Source organism: Scyliorhinus canicula, chromosome 18, assembly GCF_902713615.1.
Source record: "Scyliorhinus canicula chromosome 18, sScyCan1.1, whole genome shotgun sequence".
Taxonomy (NCBI): Eukaryota; Metazoa; Chordata; class Chondrichthyes; order Carcharhiniformes; family Scyliorhinidae; genus Scyliorhinus; species Scyliorhinus canicula.
In genome coordinates this window covers 30,057,375-30,072,748 of record NC_052163.1, presented here as the reverse complement: position 1 = coordinate 30,072,748, position 15,374 = coordinate 30,057,375, and the positions used below count along the sequence as shown (strand labels likewise).

Below are 15,374 nucleotides of genomic sequence, written 5' to 3'. Positions count from 1 at the left end.
CCCGTTCCCTGCTGGCAATTCAAATTTATCCTCCAAGGCTTTTAAGCTGGTGAAGCTCCCATCTATAAATAGATCCCCCATCCTTTTAAATACTGCCCTTTGCCATCTCCGGAACCCACCATCCAGCCTGCCCGGTACAAACCGATGATTATTATAAATCGGGGTCCAAACCGATGCTCCCTCCACTCTCTCATATCGTCTCCTCTTCCCCCAGATTCTCAGAGCCGCCACCACCACCGGACTTGTGGAGTATCGGGCTGGCGAGAACGGAAGAGGTGCCGTCATCAGTGCTCCCAAACTTGTGTCTTTGCATGACGCCACCTCCATCCGCTCCCATACCAACCCCTCCCCCACTACCCACTGGCTACATTAGCCACCCAATAGTAATTGCAGAAGTTCGGCAGCGCCAACCCACCCTCCCCTTGACTGCGCTCCAGCAACTCTTTCTTCACTCGCGGGGTTTTACCCACCCACACAAAGCCCGAAATTACCTTATTCACCCGCTTGAAAAAAGCCCTTGGGATGAAGGTGGGGAGGCACTGAAAGACAAACCGAAGTCTGGGGGGGACCGTCATTTTCACAGTCTGTACCGTCCCCGCCAGTGATAGCGGCAGCATATCCAATCTCTTAAAGTCCCCTTCCATTTGTTCTACCAGCCGGGATAGGTTTAACTTGTGCAGTTCCTCCCATTCCCGGCCACCTGGATTCCCAGATACCAAAAGCTCTTTCCTACCATTCTAAGCGGCAGCTCTCCCAGTCTCTTTCCTGTCCTCTTGCCTGGATCGCGAACATCTCGCTTTTCCCCATGTTCAATTTATACCCCGAAAAATTGCCAAATTCCCCCAGGATTCGCATTACTTCCCCCAACCCCTCCAACGGGTCTGAAATATACAAGAGCAGGTCATCTGCGTAAAGCAACACCCGGTGCTCCACCCCCCCAAGTCAGACGAATCAGCCCTTTGCAGTTCCTAGAGGCTCTTAACGCCATGGCCAATGGCTCTATGGCCAGAGCAAACAGTAACGGGGAGAGGGGCACCCTTGCCTCGTCCCTCGGTGTAATTTAAAATACCCCGACCTCGGCTGGTTCGTACGCACACTCGCTACTGGTGCCTGATAGAGCAACCACAGCCAATGAAGCCCTCACCAAACCCAAACCTTCCCAGTGCTTCCCACAGGTAATTCCACTTCATACTCCAATTTCTCCCTCCATTTTTTAAAGTCATTATTTGTTGGTTTTTAAAATCTGACTAATCTTCTCACATTCCATTAATCTTTGCAGTATTGTATGCTTTTTTGTTCAATTGGATACTATCCATACGTTCTTTAGTTAGCCATGGATGGTGCATTCTCATAGAGTCTCTTTGCCAATGGAATATATCTTTGCTGAGAGTTATGAAATATCTTCTTAAATTTTGGGCACTGCTTCTCTACTGTCCTACCTCTTAACATATTTTCCCAGTTCACGCTGCCAACTTTGTCTAATGCCCTTGCAATAAGTTTAAGACGCTAGTCTTAGATCCACATTTCTTACCCTCAAACTAAATGTGAAATTCTATCATGTTATAATCACTGCTGCAGGTTAGCAAGGATGGGGTTTTGGGCAAGCCATGTTGGATCGAGCTTAGAACAGTTTTCAAGATAATTCACTGCAACAGTTCTGAGATGTCAGATATTTGGAATTGCAAGTAGATTCCCTGAGGTTGAATTACTGTTCGATATTCTGTACCAGCCATCATCACAGTCTTCAAACGTTTATTAGATAATCTTTCAAAACTTATTACTTCCCTCATACTGAAACTGTTCTGGATTTAGATATAAACAGCAACTTTTCCGAGCAGTAGAGAGGGAGCGGGATCTGGAACAAACAAAAGTACAGGCAGAGTTGGATTGGCAGCAACGCTGTGAGGAGATGGAAAGACGTCAGTACGCAAAATCAGAAGAACTAATTCATAGTCTGACCCAAGCGCGAGACCAGGTAAGTCACAGAAAACAAATTCAGTAAATTTTATTTTTTTCTGCCCTCCATTTCAACATCCATTTTGATGCACCAGAATCCATTCCCATAGATTATTGTTTGGGGGATATCTTGGTTGGATGTCAGTTCCAATTTATATGATTCGGTGTCAATTCTCAAAGATTCCAAGTAATACTGTTACAAACAAGTGAAGAGGGCACTCAGTAGAATTATAGAATCCCTACAGTGTAGAAAGAGGCCATTCGGCCTTTCGAGTCTGCACCAAACCTCCAAAAGAACAGCCCACCTGAGCCCACACCCCCAACCCTTTGCCGTAACCCCACCTAATCTGCACATCTTTGGATTTAGGAAGCCAAGCACTTGGAGGCATCCCAGGGAGAATGTACAAACACGACACAGTCACCCACGGCTGGAATTGAACCCAGGTCCCTGGCGCTGTGAGGCAGCAGTGCTAACTACTGAGTCACTTTACCACCAATAGAGTGCATACCTCCATCACGCTGTGTTAACCCTATGTTAATACATTTACATAGCTCTTTGAATTTTTTTCCTGGTCGGTGTTCTAACTAGAAAGCTGAAAAAACCCTTTTTATGAAAAGCTTCCATCTCACTGAGGAGGCTTTAGGCCAATCCACATTCAGCAAACTGCTCTGAAGACTCTGCTCACACTTTGATAGCTGCAACAAATTCTACCACAGCATCTGAGACCTGCCACAGAATCCTAAAATCGGAACAAGAGTCCAAATAAAATAACCCACATTGTTAAATGGAAGTCAATTTGCCCGTTTCCACAATCTGAACGGATTCTTTAAAGAAATTCAAGGTTCTGGATCCACACCTTTGCCAAAAACTAGGCCTTACTCTGTGTGTACCAAATTTCATCGATATTTGTCCATTACGTTTTGAGATAGGTTATTTACAAACAAACAGACTAACAGGAACAAAAACATTGCCTCCAACCACCTTCAGTGGATAACTCATCTGGATTGAATGTATTTTTTTCAAAATAATTCCCATTTCTTGATTCATTATATATTTTGTTAGCATTTTTTCAGGAATATATACTGATAATTTGTTGCCATGGGTTTACATATTTTGAATGCTTTGTGCGCGCATTTAATTTTATGGTTTATTTTTCTCCCCTCCTCTCTTTCCGATGGATCCTAGACATATGGGAGATTTTCCAGCTCTTCGTAATTTATTCAAATATAAGCCCTGATGTTCAGTGTTGGCAGAGTATGTAATTGAATGGGATCAAAGATGAGCCCAATTTTTTCTGCTTCATGGAATACTCAGCAAAGTCGCCATAATCCCAGATGACTATAGGCTGCTTTCCCCTGAGGGGAGAGATGACTGATGGTGATTCAACCTGAGGATCACCACACCTCTGGCGAGGGGAAAGGTTGAGAAGATGAGCCTTAAATGAATAACCTCAGTCAGTACGGGAATTGCACCACGGTGTTGGCCTCACTCTGAATCACAAACCAGCTGTCCAGCCAACTGAGCTAAACCGGCCCCAGTGCTTATTTCGCTTCCACTTAAATGCATTTATACCAAATACTTAAACTACCCCTTAGTTGCTAGTTCCACATTCTCATTGCTCTCTCCTTCTATTTGACTCTCACCCCCCTTACCTGGTAAAGCCCTACCCCTGGAAGTGTCAAACTGGAACCATGGCACTGACACCTGGCAGTGCCCCTATCAGCCTGGCAATTTACAGCCAGGGAAGGTGCCCAGGTGCAAGAGAGAGAGCCGGGATGCCAACTTTCTCTGTCCCTGACCATCCCGGGGCCTCAAATGGCCTGGGAGACCCCCCCCCCCCCCCTCCCCCAGGTGGAGAACAGTACTAAACAACACCCTGGCGATGTCACGCAGGCACGGCTGTTGAGTCTCAGGCACCGAGTGAATCTGGCGATCGTATATTTAAACAGGTGTAATAGTTCATTTAAATATTCAGGTGTGGATCACACCCAGTGAAAGCGAGATCCAGATTGCGATGGCCCATGAGATTACGTTGAATCTCGTGAGACGTTTCGAGCATCACAAATCTTGCGAGAGGCCTCTCAGATTCAACGACCTTGACCCCGACACCAAGCCGGGCACGACGAGGTCGCTGAATCGTACCCAATATGTCTAATTATCTACTCCCCAGGGAACCCTCTTTTTATAAACAAATGGCCATTAGCACAACTTCAACAAACTATCCATGGCTGGAATGAAAAATGATCTTACTTTTACGATGTTTTAATTGCACCTCTTTATCCAAAATGTCCAACTGGCTTTTTAACCAGGAATTTTAAAAACATGACTGTAGCAGTCACATACTAACCCAGGCTTTTAACCCTTACTGCACCAAATATATATAATACAATATATCTGAAATTTCTACATTCAGCTCAATGGCTTCTTGTTTTGTTCTTCTCCAGAAATGGAAGCAGAGTGTTTAGTGTATCCAAATGTTTCATAATTTTAAAGACCTGTCCTAGGTCTTTTTTTTCTCAAGAGAAAGTAAACTCAGTTTGTTCATCCATTCTTTATGGGTACAAACTTACAGTTCTGATATCCTCCTTGTAAATTTCTTTTTTCCCCACACTCTCCGGTTCCTCTAGCCTTTTAACAATATAGTAACCCAAACTGTATACAGTACTCCCACGTTTGGTCTAACCAAGGTTTGATACAGGTTTAGCATAACTTATCTACTTTTCAAATATATTCTTCTAGAAATAAACTTTGGTGCATGGTTTGCTTTTAGATTTGCCTTATTAATCTGCTTTGTACGTTTTCATGATTTCTGCATTTGTAGTCCCTGATCCCTTTGCTTCCCAACACATTTAGATTCTCATTTTCGAAGTAATATACAATAGCCTTATTTTTTTGTCAAAATGTAATACTCGTATTTAAATTAATTTGCCAATTAATGCCCATTCTGCACATTTATTAATGTCTTGTAGTTGGTAGTAGTCTTCTGCAGTATTGACTATCCCTCACATATTGGTGTTCACAGATTCTAAATTGTTAATATAAATTATGAATAATAGTTGTGCCAGATTCTGGTACTCTGAATAGCTATCCATTACCCCTTCTCTCTACTTTCTGTCTTCCAGCTAGCCAGTTACTTGTCCCATGACTCTATACGCTTTGACCTTATTCATTTGTCCATTGTGTGGTACCATATCTGAATTTTTTTTAAACGCTTTAGATATGTTCCATCTACTGTGCTACCCTTCTCTACTTATTCCCTGGTACCTCTTCAAATAATTCAATCAGATTGATCAAGCAAGACATTCCCTTTTAAATATTGACTATTACATATCATATTTTTGTTTTCAAGATGTTTTTCTATTTTCTTCTCTCGTAGCAGGAAACATAATGGACTGACTACTAATGTTAATTTGACAGGTCTATAGTTTCCTGGACATGTTCCATCTCCCTTCTTAAAATATGGCTATAATGTTGGCTATTACTTGTACTACCCCTTTTGTAATGAATTATTAAATATGTATCATAGTGCCTCTGCTATTATTACCTAGATTCTTTTGTAATGCATGGATCCATCATGACCAGGGATTTAATTCTCTTTGAGCTAAATTAGTTAATATTTCCTTCTCCCTGGGCATTTACTTCCCATTTGGCCTAAAGGGTCATTTAGGATAATGCCTCTTTCCTTCACCACTCCCAGCTTTTCATTCTTGAACACTGCTGTAATTTGGACTTCAGCCTCCTGACCAACAGTATTAGGGTTCAGATTTTTGTTTGTGTGTCACCAAGGCTGCTGAACACACAGCACTTCCATGGTCAGGAGAACTCTATGCGCCGTCAGGATACTTTTGCACTCTGCTGAACAGGAGGCATGCTGTCTGGGTTTATCTTCCGTCTCACCTTTCCAAATCTGAGAAGTCATTGAAATGCTTATGGTACTGGGCTCAGTTCCTTATTACCATGATTGCTGACCTCATGAAACATAGAAGATAGAAGCAGGAAGAGGCAATTCGGCCCTTCGAGGCTGCTCCGCCATTCATTATGATCATGGCTGGTCATCCAAGTTCAATACCCTGATCATTTCTCCCCCCCCCCCATATTCCTTGATCCCTTTAGCCCGAAGAGCTATAATCTAATTCCTTCTTGAAATCATATAGGGCGAGATTCTCCGCACTCCCGACGGTGCGGAGAATAGCGTGGCTCGTAAAATTTTACGGTCCGACGCCCTCCCGCTATTCTCCCCCCCCCCCCTGCCCAACTCCCGACACGAACCGCTGCCGCCGTTTTTTTACGACCGGCAGCAATTCACAGCTGATAGATGGGCCGAGTTCCCAGGCCTTTACGGCTGTTTTTACGAACGGCAAACACACCTGGTCTGGCCGTTCGTAAAAACGGCCGTAAACACTCGCATTTTATAACCATGGCACCGATTGGCACGGCAGTACCACGGCCGTGCCAAGGGTGCCATGGGCCCGCGATCGGTGGGCACCGATCACGGGCAGCGGGCCCGATGCCCGCGCACTATTTGTCCTTCCGCCGCCCCGCAGTATCCATTCGCGGGGTGGCTGAGGGGCATCCCGGCCCGCGCATGCGCGGGTTTTGCGCAAATACGCGATGACGTCATCCGCGCATGCGCGGGTTGGAGTCTTCCAATCCGCGCATGCACGGCTGACGTCATATGACGCGTCAGCCGGCGCTAACTCGGGCAAGCGGGATTAACGAAATTCGTTAAGCCCGTGATGCCGGAGCTTACGGCGTTGGGCTGCTAGCCCCGACTGGGGACCAGAATCGGTTCCCGGTCGGGAAGGGGGGGGGCTGGCGTCAAACCCGCCCGGATTTGACGCCAGCCTTACGATTTCTCCCCATATGGGAGAATCTCGCCCATAATGTTTTTTTTGATTTTGTAAACGCATTTTATTCAAACTTGTATCAAAGTAGGTTACAGCAAATAAACACCCCGGGAAACATTCTTCCCAACAATCAACTATACAGTTTGTACAGATTTTCCTCCTTTTTCAAACCCCCCCCCCCATCCCCTGCGACGAGCAGCTCCTCAAACATGGTCATAAACATCCCCCACCTTTTCTCAAACTCCCCTGCTGAGCCCCTTAACTCATACTTTATCTTCTCTAACTGCAGGAAGTCGTACAGGTCACCCAACCATGCTGCTACCCCCGGTGGCGATTCCGACCGCCACTCCAGCAAAATTCGTCGCCGTGCAGTCAGAGAGGCGAAGGCCAAGACATTGGCCTTCCTCCTCTGCATGAGCTCCAGCTTCTCTGAAAGCCCAAATATTGCCACCAAGGAGTCCAGGTCCACTCCCTCCTCCACTATCCTGGCTAAGACCACGAATACTCCCGCCCAGAATCTTCCCAATTTTTCACAACCCCAAAACATGTGCGCATGATTCGCTGGCCCCCGCCCACACCTCTCGCACTCATCTGCTACCCCCTGAAATAACCCACTCATTCTCGCCTGAGTCATATGCACCCTGTTCACCACCTTAAACTGTATCAGGCTCATCCTTGCACTAGAGGAGGTCCCGTTTACCCTTCACAGTGCCTCACTCCATACTCCCCAATTGATCTCCGCTCCCAACTCCGCTTCCCATTTCTCCTTGATCTTCACCACCCGCTTGCCTCCCTGCTCCCCCAGACACTTATATATATATATATATATCCGCAATTCTTCCCTCCCCTTCCACATCCGGAAGCAGCAGTCACTCCAGCAGGGTGTATCCCGGCAATCTAGGGAACCCCTTCCAGACCTTTCGTGCAAAGTCTTGCACAGCGGCTTTTGCACCGACATCCCTTCCACACTAAAATGCCTCCTCAGCTGATTCCGTATCTTCACCGTGGACTGCACCACTGGGCTCCCTGAATACCTACTCGGAGCCATTGGTAATGCTGCCATCACCATAGCCCTCAAACTAGACCCCTTACAAGATTCCTCCTCCATCCTAACCCACTCTAGCCCTTCTCCTTCCCACCACCGCCGCACCTTGTCCACATTCACTGCCCAATAATAATTTAGCAAGTTTGGCAACGCCAACCCCCCTGCTGCCTCTGCCTCTGTAGCAGGGTCCTCCCCACCCTCAGCACCTTCCCCGCCCATACAAAGTCAGAGATGATTGTGACCACTTTCCGAAAAAATAATAACCTCTTAAGATCCTTCCTGGCCTCCTCCACCAGCTTCGTTAAGTTCCACTTATGGAGCCCCGTCCATTCCCCAAGTACCTAAACCTATCCCTCTCTACCCTAAATGGCATCCCCCCTAAATTAGCCCACTGTGCCAGCTCATTCACCGGGAATACCTCGCTTTTCCCTACATTCAGCTTGTATCACACAATGTTTTGGCCTCAACTACTTTCTGTGGTAGCGAATTCCACAGTTTCACCATTCTCTGGATGAAGAAATTTCTCCTCACCTCAGTCCTAAAAGGTTTACCCCTTATCCTCAAAATATGACCCCTAGTTCTGGACTCCCCCAGCACCTGGAACATACTTTCTGAATCTAACCTATCTAATCCTGTTAGACTTTTAGAAATTTCTATGAGATCCCCTCTCACTCTTCTAATCTCCAATTAATATAACGCTAACCAATTTAGTCTCTCCTCATATGAAAGTCCGGCCGTCCCAGGGATCAGCCTGGTAAACCTTTGCTTCACTGCTTCCATAGCAAGAACATCCTTTCTCAAATAAAGACACCAAAACTGTACACAATACTCCAGGTCTGCCCTCACAAATGCCCAAAACGAGGACCTTCCTCGGGGGGGGGGGGGGGGGGGGGGGGGGGCACAAGAAGGTGGAGGGAGCGTCGGTCTGGACCCCGATATGCAACAACCACAGGTTTGTCCCGGGTAGATGGATGGTGGGTTCCAGAGCTGGCAGAGGGCAGGCATCAGAAGGATGGGCAATCTGTTCATAGACGGAAGCTTTCCCAGTTTGAAGGCGCTAGAGGACAAATTTAATCTGCCGCCAGGAAACACCTTTAAATATCTGCAAGTTTGAGCCTTCCTGAAAAAACAGGTAGTGGCCTTTCCGACACTGCCGCCACTGAGGATACAGGACAGGGTGGTCTCCGGCACCTGGGTGGGGGAGGGGAGGGTGTCGGATATCTACCAGGAACTACAGGAGGCAGAGGAAACCCCGGTGGAGGAGTTCAAGGGCAAGTGGGAGGAGGAGCTAGGTGAGGAGTTGGAAGCGGGTCTGTGGGCAGTGGTCCTGGGCACGGTTAATTCCTCCTCTTCATGTGCGAGGCCCAGTCTAATTCAATTTAAGGTGGTCCTCCGGGCACACATGACGGCAGCGAGAATAAGCAGGTTTTTTGGGGTAGAAGACAGTTGTATGAGGTGCAAGGGCAACCCTGCAAACCATGTCCACATGTTTTGGACATGCCCGGAGCTTAGAGAGTTCTGGCAAGGGTTCGCGAGGACAGTGTCCAAGGTGCTTCACACACGGGTGGTGCCAAGTCCAGAGATAGCGATCTTTGGAGTGTCAGAAGACCCAGGAGTTCAGGGGGTGAAAGAGGCCGACGTCTTGGCCTTTGCCTCCCTAGTAGCCCGGAGATGGATTTTATTAATGTGGAGGGACTCAGAGCCCTGACTGTAGAGACTTGGGTTACCGACATGGCTGGGTTTCTCAGCCTCGAGAAAATAAAATTTGCCTTAAGAGGGTCTATGCTAGGGTTCTCCCGGAGGTGGCAGCTGTTCGTCGACTTTTTCGTGGAAAATTAAAATGTCAGCAGCAGCAGCAATCCGTAGGGGAGTGGAGGTGGGGGGGGGGGCGTGAGTGCTTCATTGGGATGGTGTGGGAAGACTGGGTCACGTGGGGTAATGTCTATTTAATTGTTATTATATATTCTCTTTTTGCACTATGTTAATGTTTACTCTAGTTTGTTTTGTTATTATGGTTACTACTGTTTTATAATGAGAAAATTCTGCAAAACCTTAATAAAAATACTTTAAAAAACAAAAACAAATGCCAAATACAATACTCCTATCCCTGTACTCAAATCCTCTCTCTACAAAGGCCAACATACCATTTGCCTTCTTTACTGCCTGCTGTGCCTGTGCACTTACTTTCAGCAACTGATGCACGAGGACACCAAGGTCTCGCTGAGTATCCACCTCTCTCAATTTACACCCATTCAAATAATAATCTGCCTTCCTATTTCTGCTACCGAAGTGGATAACCTCACATTTATCCACATAATTCTGCATCTGCCATGCGTGTGCCCACTCACTCAGCCTGTCCAAATCCCGCTGAAGCATCTCTGCATCCTCCTCACAGCTCACCCTCCCACTCAACTTTGTCTCATCAGCAAATTTTGAGATTATACATTTAGTTCCCTCATCCAAATCATTAATATATAATCTGAACATTTGGGGTTCTAGCACAGATCCCTGTGGTACCCCACTGCCTGCCAATCAGAAAAATACCTATTTATTCCACCTTTCTATACATCTCAAGACACTACCCGTAATCCCATGCGCTTTAACTTTCCATATTAATCTGCAGTGTGAGACTTTGTCGAAAGCCTTCTGAAAGTCTAAATAAACCACATCCACAGATCCTCCTTCGTCAACTGTACTAGTTACATCTTCAAAGAATTCTAGTAGATTTGTCAAGCATAATTTTCCTTTCAGAAATCCATTTTGATTTTTTTCCTGATTATACCACTGCTTTCCAAATGCTGTGCTATGAAATCTTTGATGATTGACTCCAGCAACTTCCCTACTACTAATTCTATCATTCCCTGTTTTCTCTCTACCTCCCTTTTTGAATGGCAGGGTTACATTCGCTCCCCTCCAAACAGTAGGAACCATCCCAGAGAATTTTGTAAAATGACTACCAATGGAGCTACTATTTCTGGGGCCACTTCCTTAAGTACTCTGGGATGAAGATTATCAGGCCCTGGAGATTTGTCTGCCTTCAACCCCATTAATTTCCACAAGGCATGCCAGCAACGCGGGTTCAATTCCCGTACCAGCCTCCCCGAACAGGCGCCGGAATGTGGCGACTAGGGGCTTTTCACAGTAATTTCATTTGAAGCCTACTTGTGACAATAAGCGATTTTCATTTCATTTCAAAACTATTTCTTTGCTAATATTAATTTCCTTGAGCTCCTTGCTAAAACTTGTGCTTCTCAGAACTTCCGGTACATTATTCATATCTTCCTTTGTGAAGACAGAAACGAAATACGAATTTTGTTCCTCAGCCATTTCTTTGTTCCTCATTATGAATTCCCTCATTTCTGACTGTAAGGGACCTGCATTAGTTTTATTCATCTTTTTCTCTTTACATACCTATAGAAGCTTTTAACACTCCGTTTTTATGTTCTGTGCTAGTTTACTTTCAAATTGTATTTTCCCCTTAATCAATCCCTTGGTCTTCCTTTGCCGAATTTTAAACTGTTTCCAATCCTTAGGTCTACTGCTATGTCTTGCTAATTTGTATGCCTCCTCTTTGAATCTAATTCTATCTCTAATTTTCCTTGTAAGCCTTGGTTTTGCCACAGTTCCCTTTCTACTCTTGCGCCAAATAAGAATAAACAACTTTTGGAGTTCACCTATTCGTTTCTTGAATGCCTGCCATTGCCTGTCCTTCCTTTAGGTAATTTTTTCTAGTCCGTCATACAGCTCATGCCTTATACCATCATAGTTACCTTATTTAAGGTCAGGACCCTAGTCTCAGAATCAATTGCCTTACTATTCAACTTCATAAAGAATTCTCCCATATTATGGTCACTCATCCCCAAGGGTTCTCTCAGAACTAGATTGCCAACTATTCCTTTCTCATTGCACAACACCCAGTCCAAGATGGCCTTGTCCCTTGATGGTTCCTCAACATACTCGTCCAGAAAACCATCCCATATGCACTCCAGAAATTCCTCCTCTATTGTACTATGACTAATTTGAGTCAACCAATCTATATGTAGATTAAAGTCACCCATAATCACAGATGTTCCTTTACCATATGTGACCTTGTAAGCCTTGCAGTCTTTCTGTTTTCATTGGCAAGAAACAGAATGTTGCAGCGCTTAATAATTTCTCCAGTAAAGCATCACGAAACAGGGGGCTGCCCTGGCAGGGGTTGGGTTCTTTCTTACTCTGCCCTTTATTCTGCATATTATTCACATTCCTGGGACAAACAGCAAGCCTCAGCAATGGCTGCTACTCTCCCTTTAAATTGGGCCCACCGCTGCCTTTGTCCTGCCTTCCCATGTCAATTGCCATTAATTGCGTAGCAAATGCGACTTAGCCAAGTAGATGTTTTACACGTGTTACCAACATGGTGCAGGGTCTGGTCTCGGAAGTGACCCAATCCCAGAATGGAAAACCCCTTATTGAGGCAGAATGTACCCAAACTGCTCCAGCAAGTGCAATGCCCAAGGTACTGTCCTCCAATGTGCATTAGTTATCAAAGGATGTAATTTATGGGCTGGATTCTCCGCACCCCGACATCCCGACCGGCGTGGGGGCAGAGAATCCATTTTCCCGCAAGGAATCGGGACTGGCGTCGGTTCCCCGATTCTGCGGGCCCTGAAAAGCGGCGTACTCCATGCCACCTGGGGCTGTTGTCAGATGCCCCCGACCGGCCGAAGTCCCGATGGCATGGAACTAATGTGCTCTAGCTGGTCAGGATACTCGCGCGGCGGCTGCGGACTCAATCCGCGGCCGACCTGGTCGGGGTGGGCTGATCAGAGGGCAGGGAGTGCCTTATAGGCAGCTAGTAAATGTTTAGTTTTTCTGGCGTGAAACTCCACCGTTTTGACGCCAGCGTGGGACATAGTCCCAATAGTGGAGAATCCAGCCCATGGAATTTGGTTAGAGTGCAGAATATTTGAAGTTTGATATTGCATTGACTATTCGCATTCGCCTGCAAGATTTCTGCACCCCCCCCCCCCCCCCTCTATTCCTCCTCTGTTATGCAGTGTTCTGAGTCTAATTCCCATGACCCCTATCAGCTTTCCGCATTGTCTGTTGACAGAGAAACAAATATGGCAAAGGAATTGGAGACGTGTGAGTATCTTTTAGATTATAGCACTGTTGCAAGGATGTGAGAGGTTAATTGGCATTGAAACTATTGATATTAGTTTTTGGCCATGGACATGGTGCTTCAATGAGAAGTAATGGAAAAGGCATGTTGAGTAAGGTACAATTTGTCTGCAAGCTGCTGGAAAGTTGTAATATTTCCTCACAGAGGAGTCAGTCTAATCTTGTAATATTTTCATGCCAGTTTCTGAATCCACTTGTGAGCATTTATTCAGCAGACTGGAAAGATAGTGAGTTGTTTGTATAAAATAGCGGCTTCTCACCACTGTTGTTATTTGTTCTACAGTAGATGGTTCTGCATGCCTGACCTCTTTGTATTTGGGGGCAGCTAATGTATACTAATTAGAAAGGGATGTTTCAAGAGGTGCTTCTGTGATATAAAAACAACATGAGTCTGCCAGCTTCAGCTGCAATAAATTTAACCAGTTTTCATGTCAGTTACTTGCATTCGAGAACTTTTTTAATGATTGTTTTTGTGGGGAGGGGATTTTCAGTGAAACAGAGAAACATAGAAAATAGAAGCAGGAAGAGACTATTCGGCCCTTCGATCTCCCTCCGCCATTCAATATGATCATGGCTGATCGTCCAACTTAATAGCCTTATCCCGCTTTCCCCCATAACCTTTGATCCCCTTCTCCCTAAGTGCTACATCTAACTACTTCTTGAAAACATACAATGTTTTGGCTTCAACTACTTCCTGTGGTAACAAATTCCACAGGCCAACCACTCTCCGGGTGAATAAATCTCTCCTCCTAAATGGTCTACCCTATATACTCAGAATGTGACCCCTAGTTCTGGACACACCCACCATCAGGAACATCCTTCCTGCATCTATCCTTTCATAATCTGTATGGCCCACCTACTCACCATATGAATTCACAGACACGGAAATCAACACAACTGTCCAGAGTGAAATGTGCAACAGCTACAGACATAATTATAGGGTAACCTATGCATATGGATACAAGGCCTGATTCAGCATATTTATTTATGGCTAAATAGCCTCAAATGGTACAGACCAGACAGGTCTGACAGCTCAATTTTGAGTTAACTGATTTCAGCAAGATGGAAAGTGCCATAGATAGTGCTATCAAGTAGCAATTGGACAGCAATAACCTGCTCACTGTTCAGATTAGGTTCTGTCAGGTCCATTTGGCTTCTGACCTCATCATTGGTCCAACCAAGAGCTGAATTACAGAGGTGAGGTGAGAATAACTGTTCTTGATATTAAGGCAGAATTTTACCAGGTGTGACATCAAGGGGCCCTGGTAAAATTGAAGTCCTTGGGAATCAGGGGAAAACTCTCCATTGGTTTCAGCCAAACCTAACACAAAGGAAGATGGTTGTAGTTGTTAGAGACCAATCATCTCAGTACCGGGACATTGCTGCATGGGTTCATCATGATAGTGTCCTAGTCCATCTTCAGCTTCTTCATCAATGACCTTCCCTCTATTATACAGTCAGATGTGGGGATGTTTGCTGAAAATTGTTAGTTAATAATGCTTAGTACTATTCACAAATCTTCAGATCTTGATGCAGTCTGTGTTGCATCAGTGTGCAGAAGGCCTGGACAACATTCAGGATTGGGCTTATAAGTGGCAAGTCACATTCTCACCAGGTCCCAGGCAAGGACCATCTCCAACAAGAAAGCATGTAATCATCTATCCTTGATATTCAATGACACTACCATTGCTGTATCTCTGACAATCAATATTCTGGGGTTACCATTGACCAGAAACTGAACTGGACCAGCCATTTAAACACTTGCCTGGATGAATGCAGTTCCAACAGCATTCAAGATGTTTGACACCATATAGGACAAATCAGCCTGGTTGATTGCACAGCATCTACCAACTTGAACTTTCACACCCTGTTAGTTCAGATAACCTCATAATATGGTAGAATGAATCCAATGCAAGTCTTTGCTTTATTCAGGTTTATTTTCAACAGGATGCACATCCGCAACTCACCAAGGTTCCTTTGACAGCAATTTCCAAACCCATAACCTCAGGGCAAAGCATTGGGACGCCACGACCTGCGAGTTCCCCTCCGAGCTGACACCTGACTTGGAACTATACTACTTCACTGTCACGGGGTCAAAATCCAGGAACTCCCTTCCTAAAAGCACTGTGGGTGTACCTGCACCTGATGGATTGCAGTGGTTCAAGAAGGCAGCTCATCATCGCCACCTTCTCGAGTTCAGGGATAGACACAAATGCTGGCCTTGGCAGTGACACCCATATCCCATGAAAGAATAAAAAAAGCTAGATGCCAGGAGAAATAATGCATTGAGTTTTGTTCCTTTTTTGGCCCAGGGCAGGAAGGGAAAATTAGCTTTAATATGGCTTGTCTGTGATATCCTCCC

General features: G+C 45.4%; 1 protein-coding gene across 6 annotated transcripts in view; it reads left to right on the top strand.

Annotated features, from left to right (window-relative positions):
• Positions 1-15,374, top strand: part of ccdc57 (coiled-coil domain containing 57) — a 276,573-nt gene that overhangs the window by 177,505 nt on the left and 83,694 nt on the right. For all 6 annotated transcript variants that reach the window (XM_038776870.1, XM_038776871.1, XM_038776872.1 and 3 more), the window contains one exon: positions 1,813-1,975. In XM_038776870.1, coding sequence (XP_038632798.1) covers positions 1,813-1,975 — 163 coding nt within the window. The remainder of the gene's footprint in view (positions 1-1,812; positions 1,976-15,374) is intronic.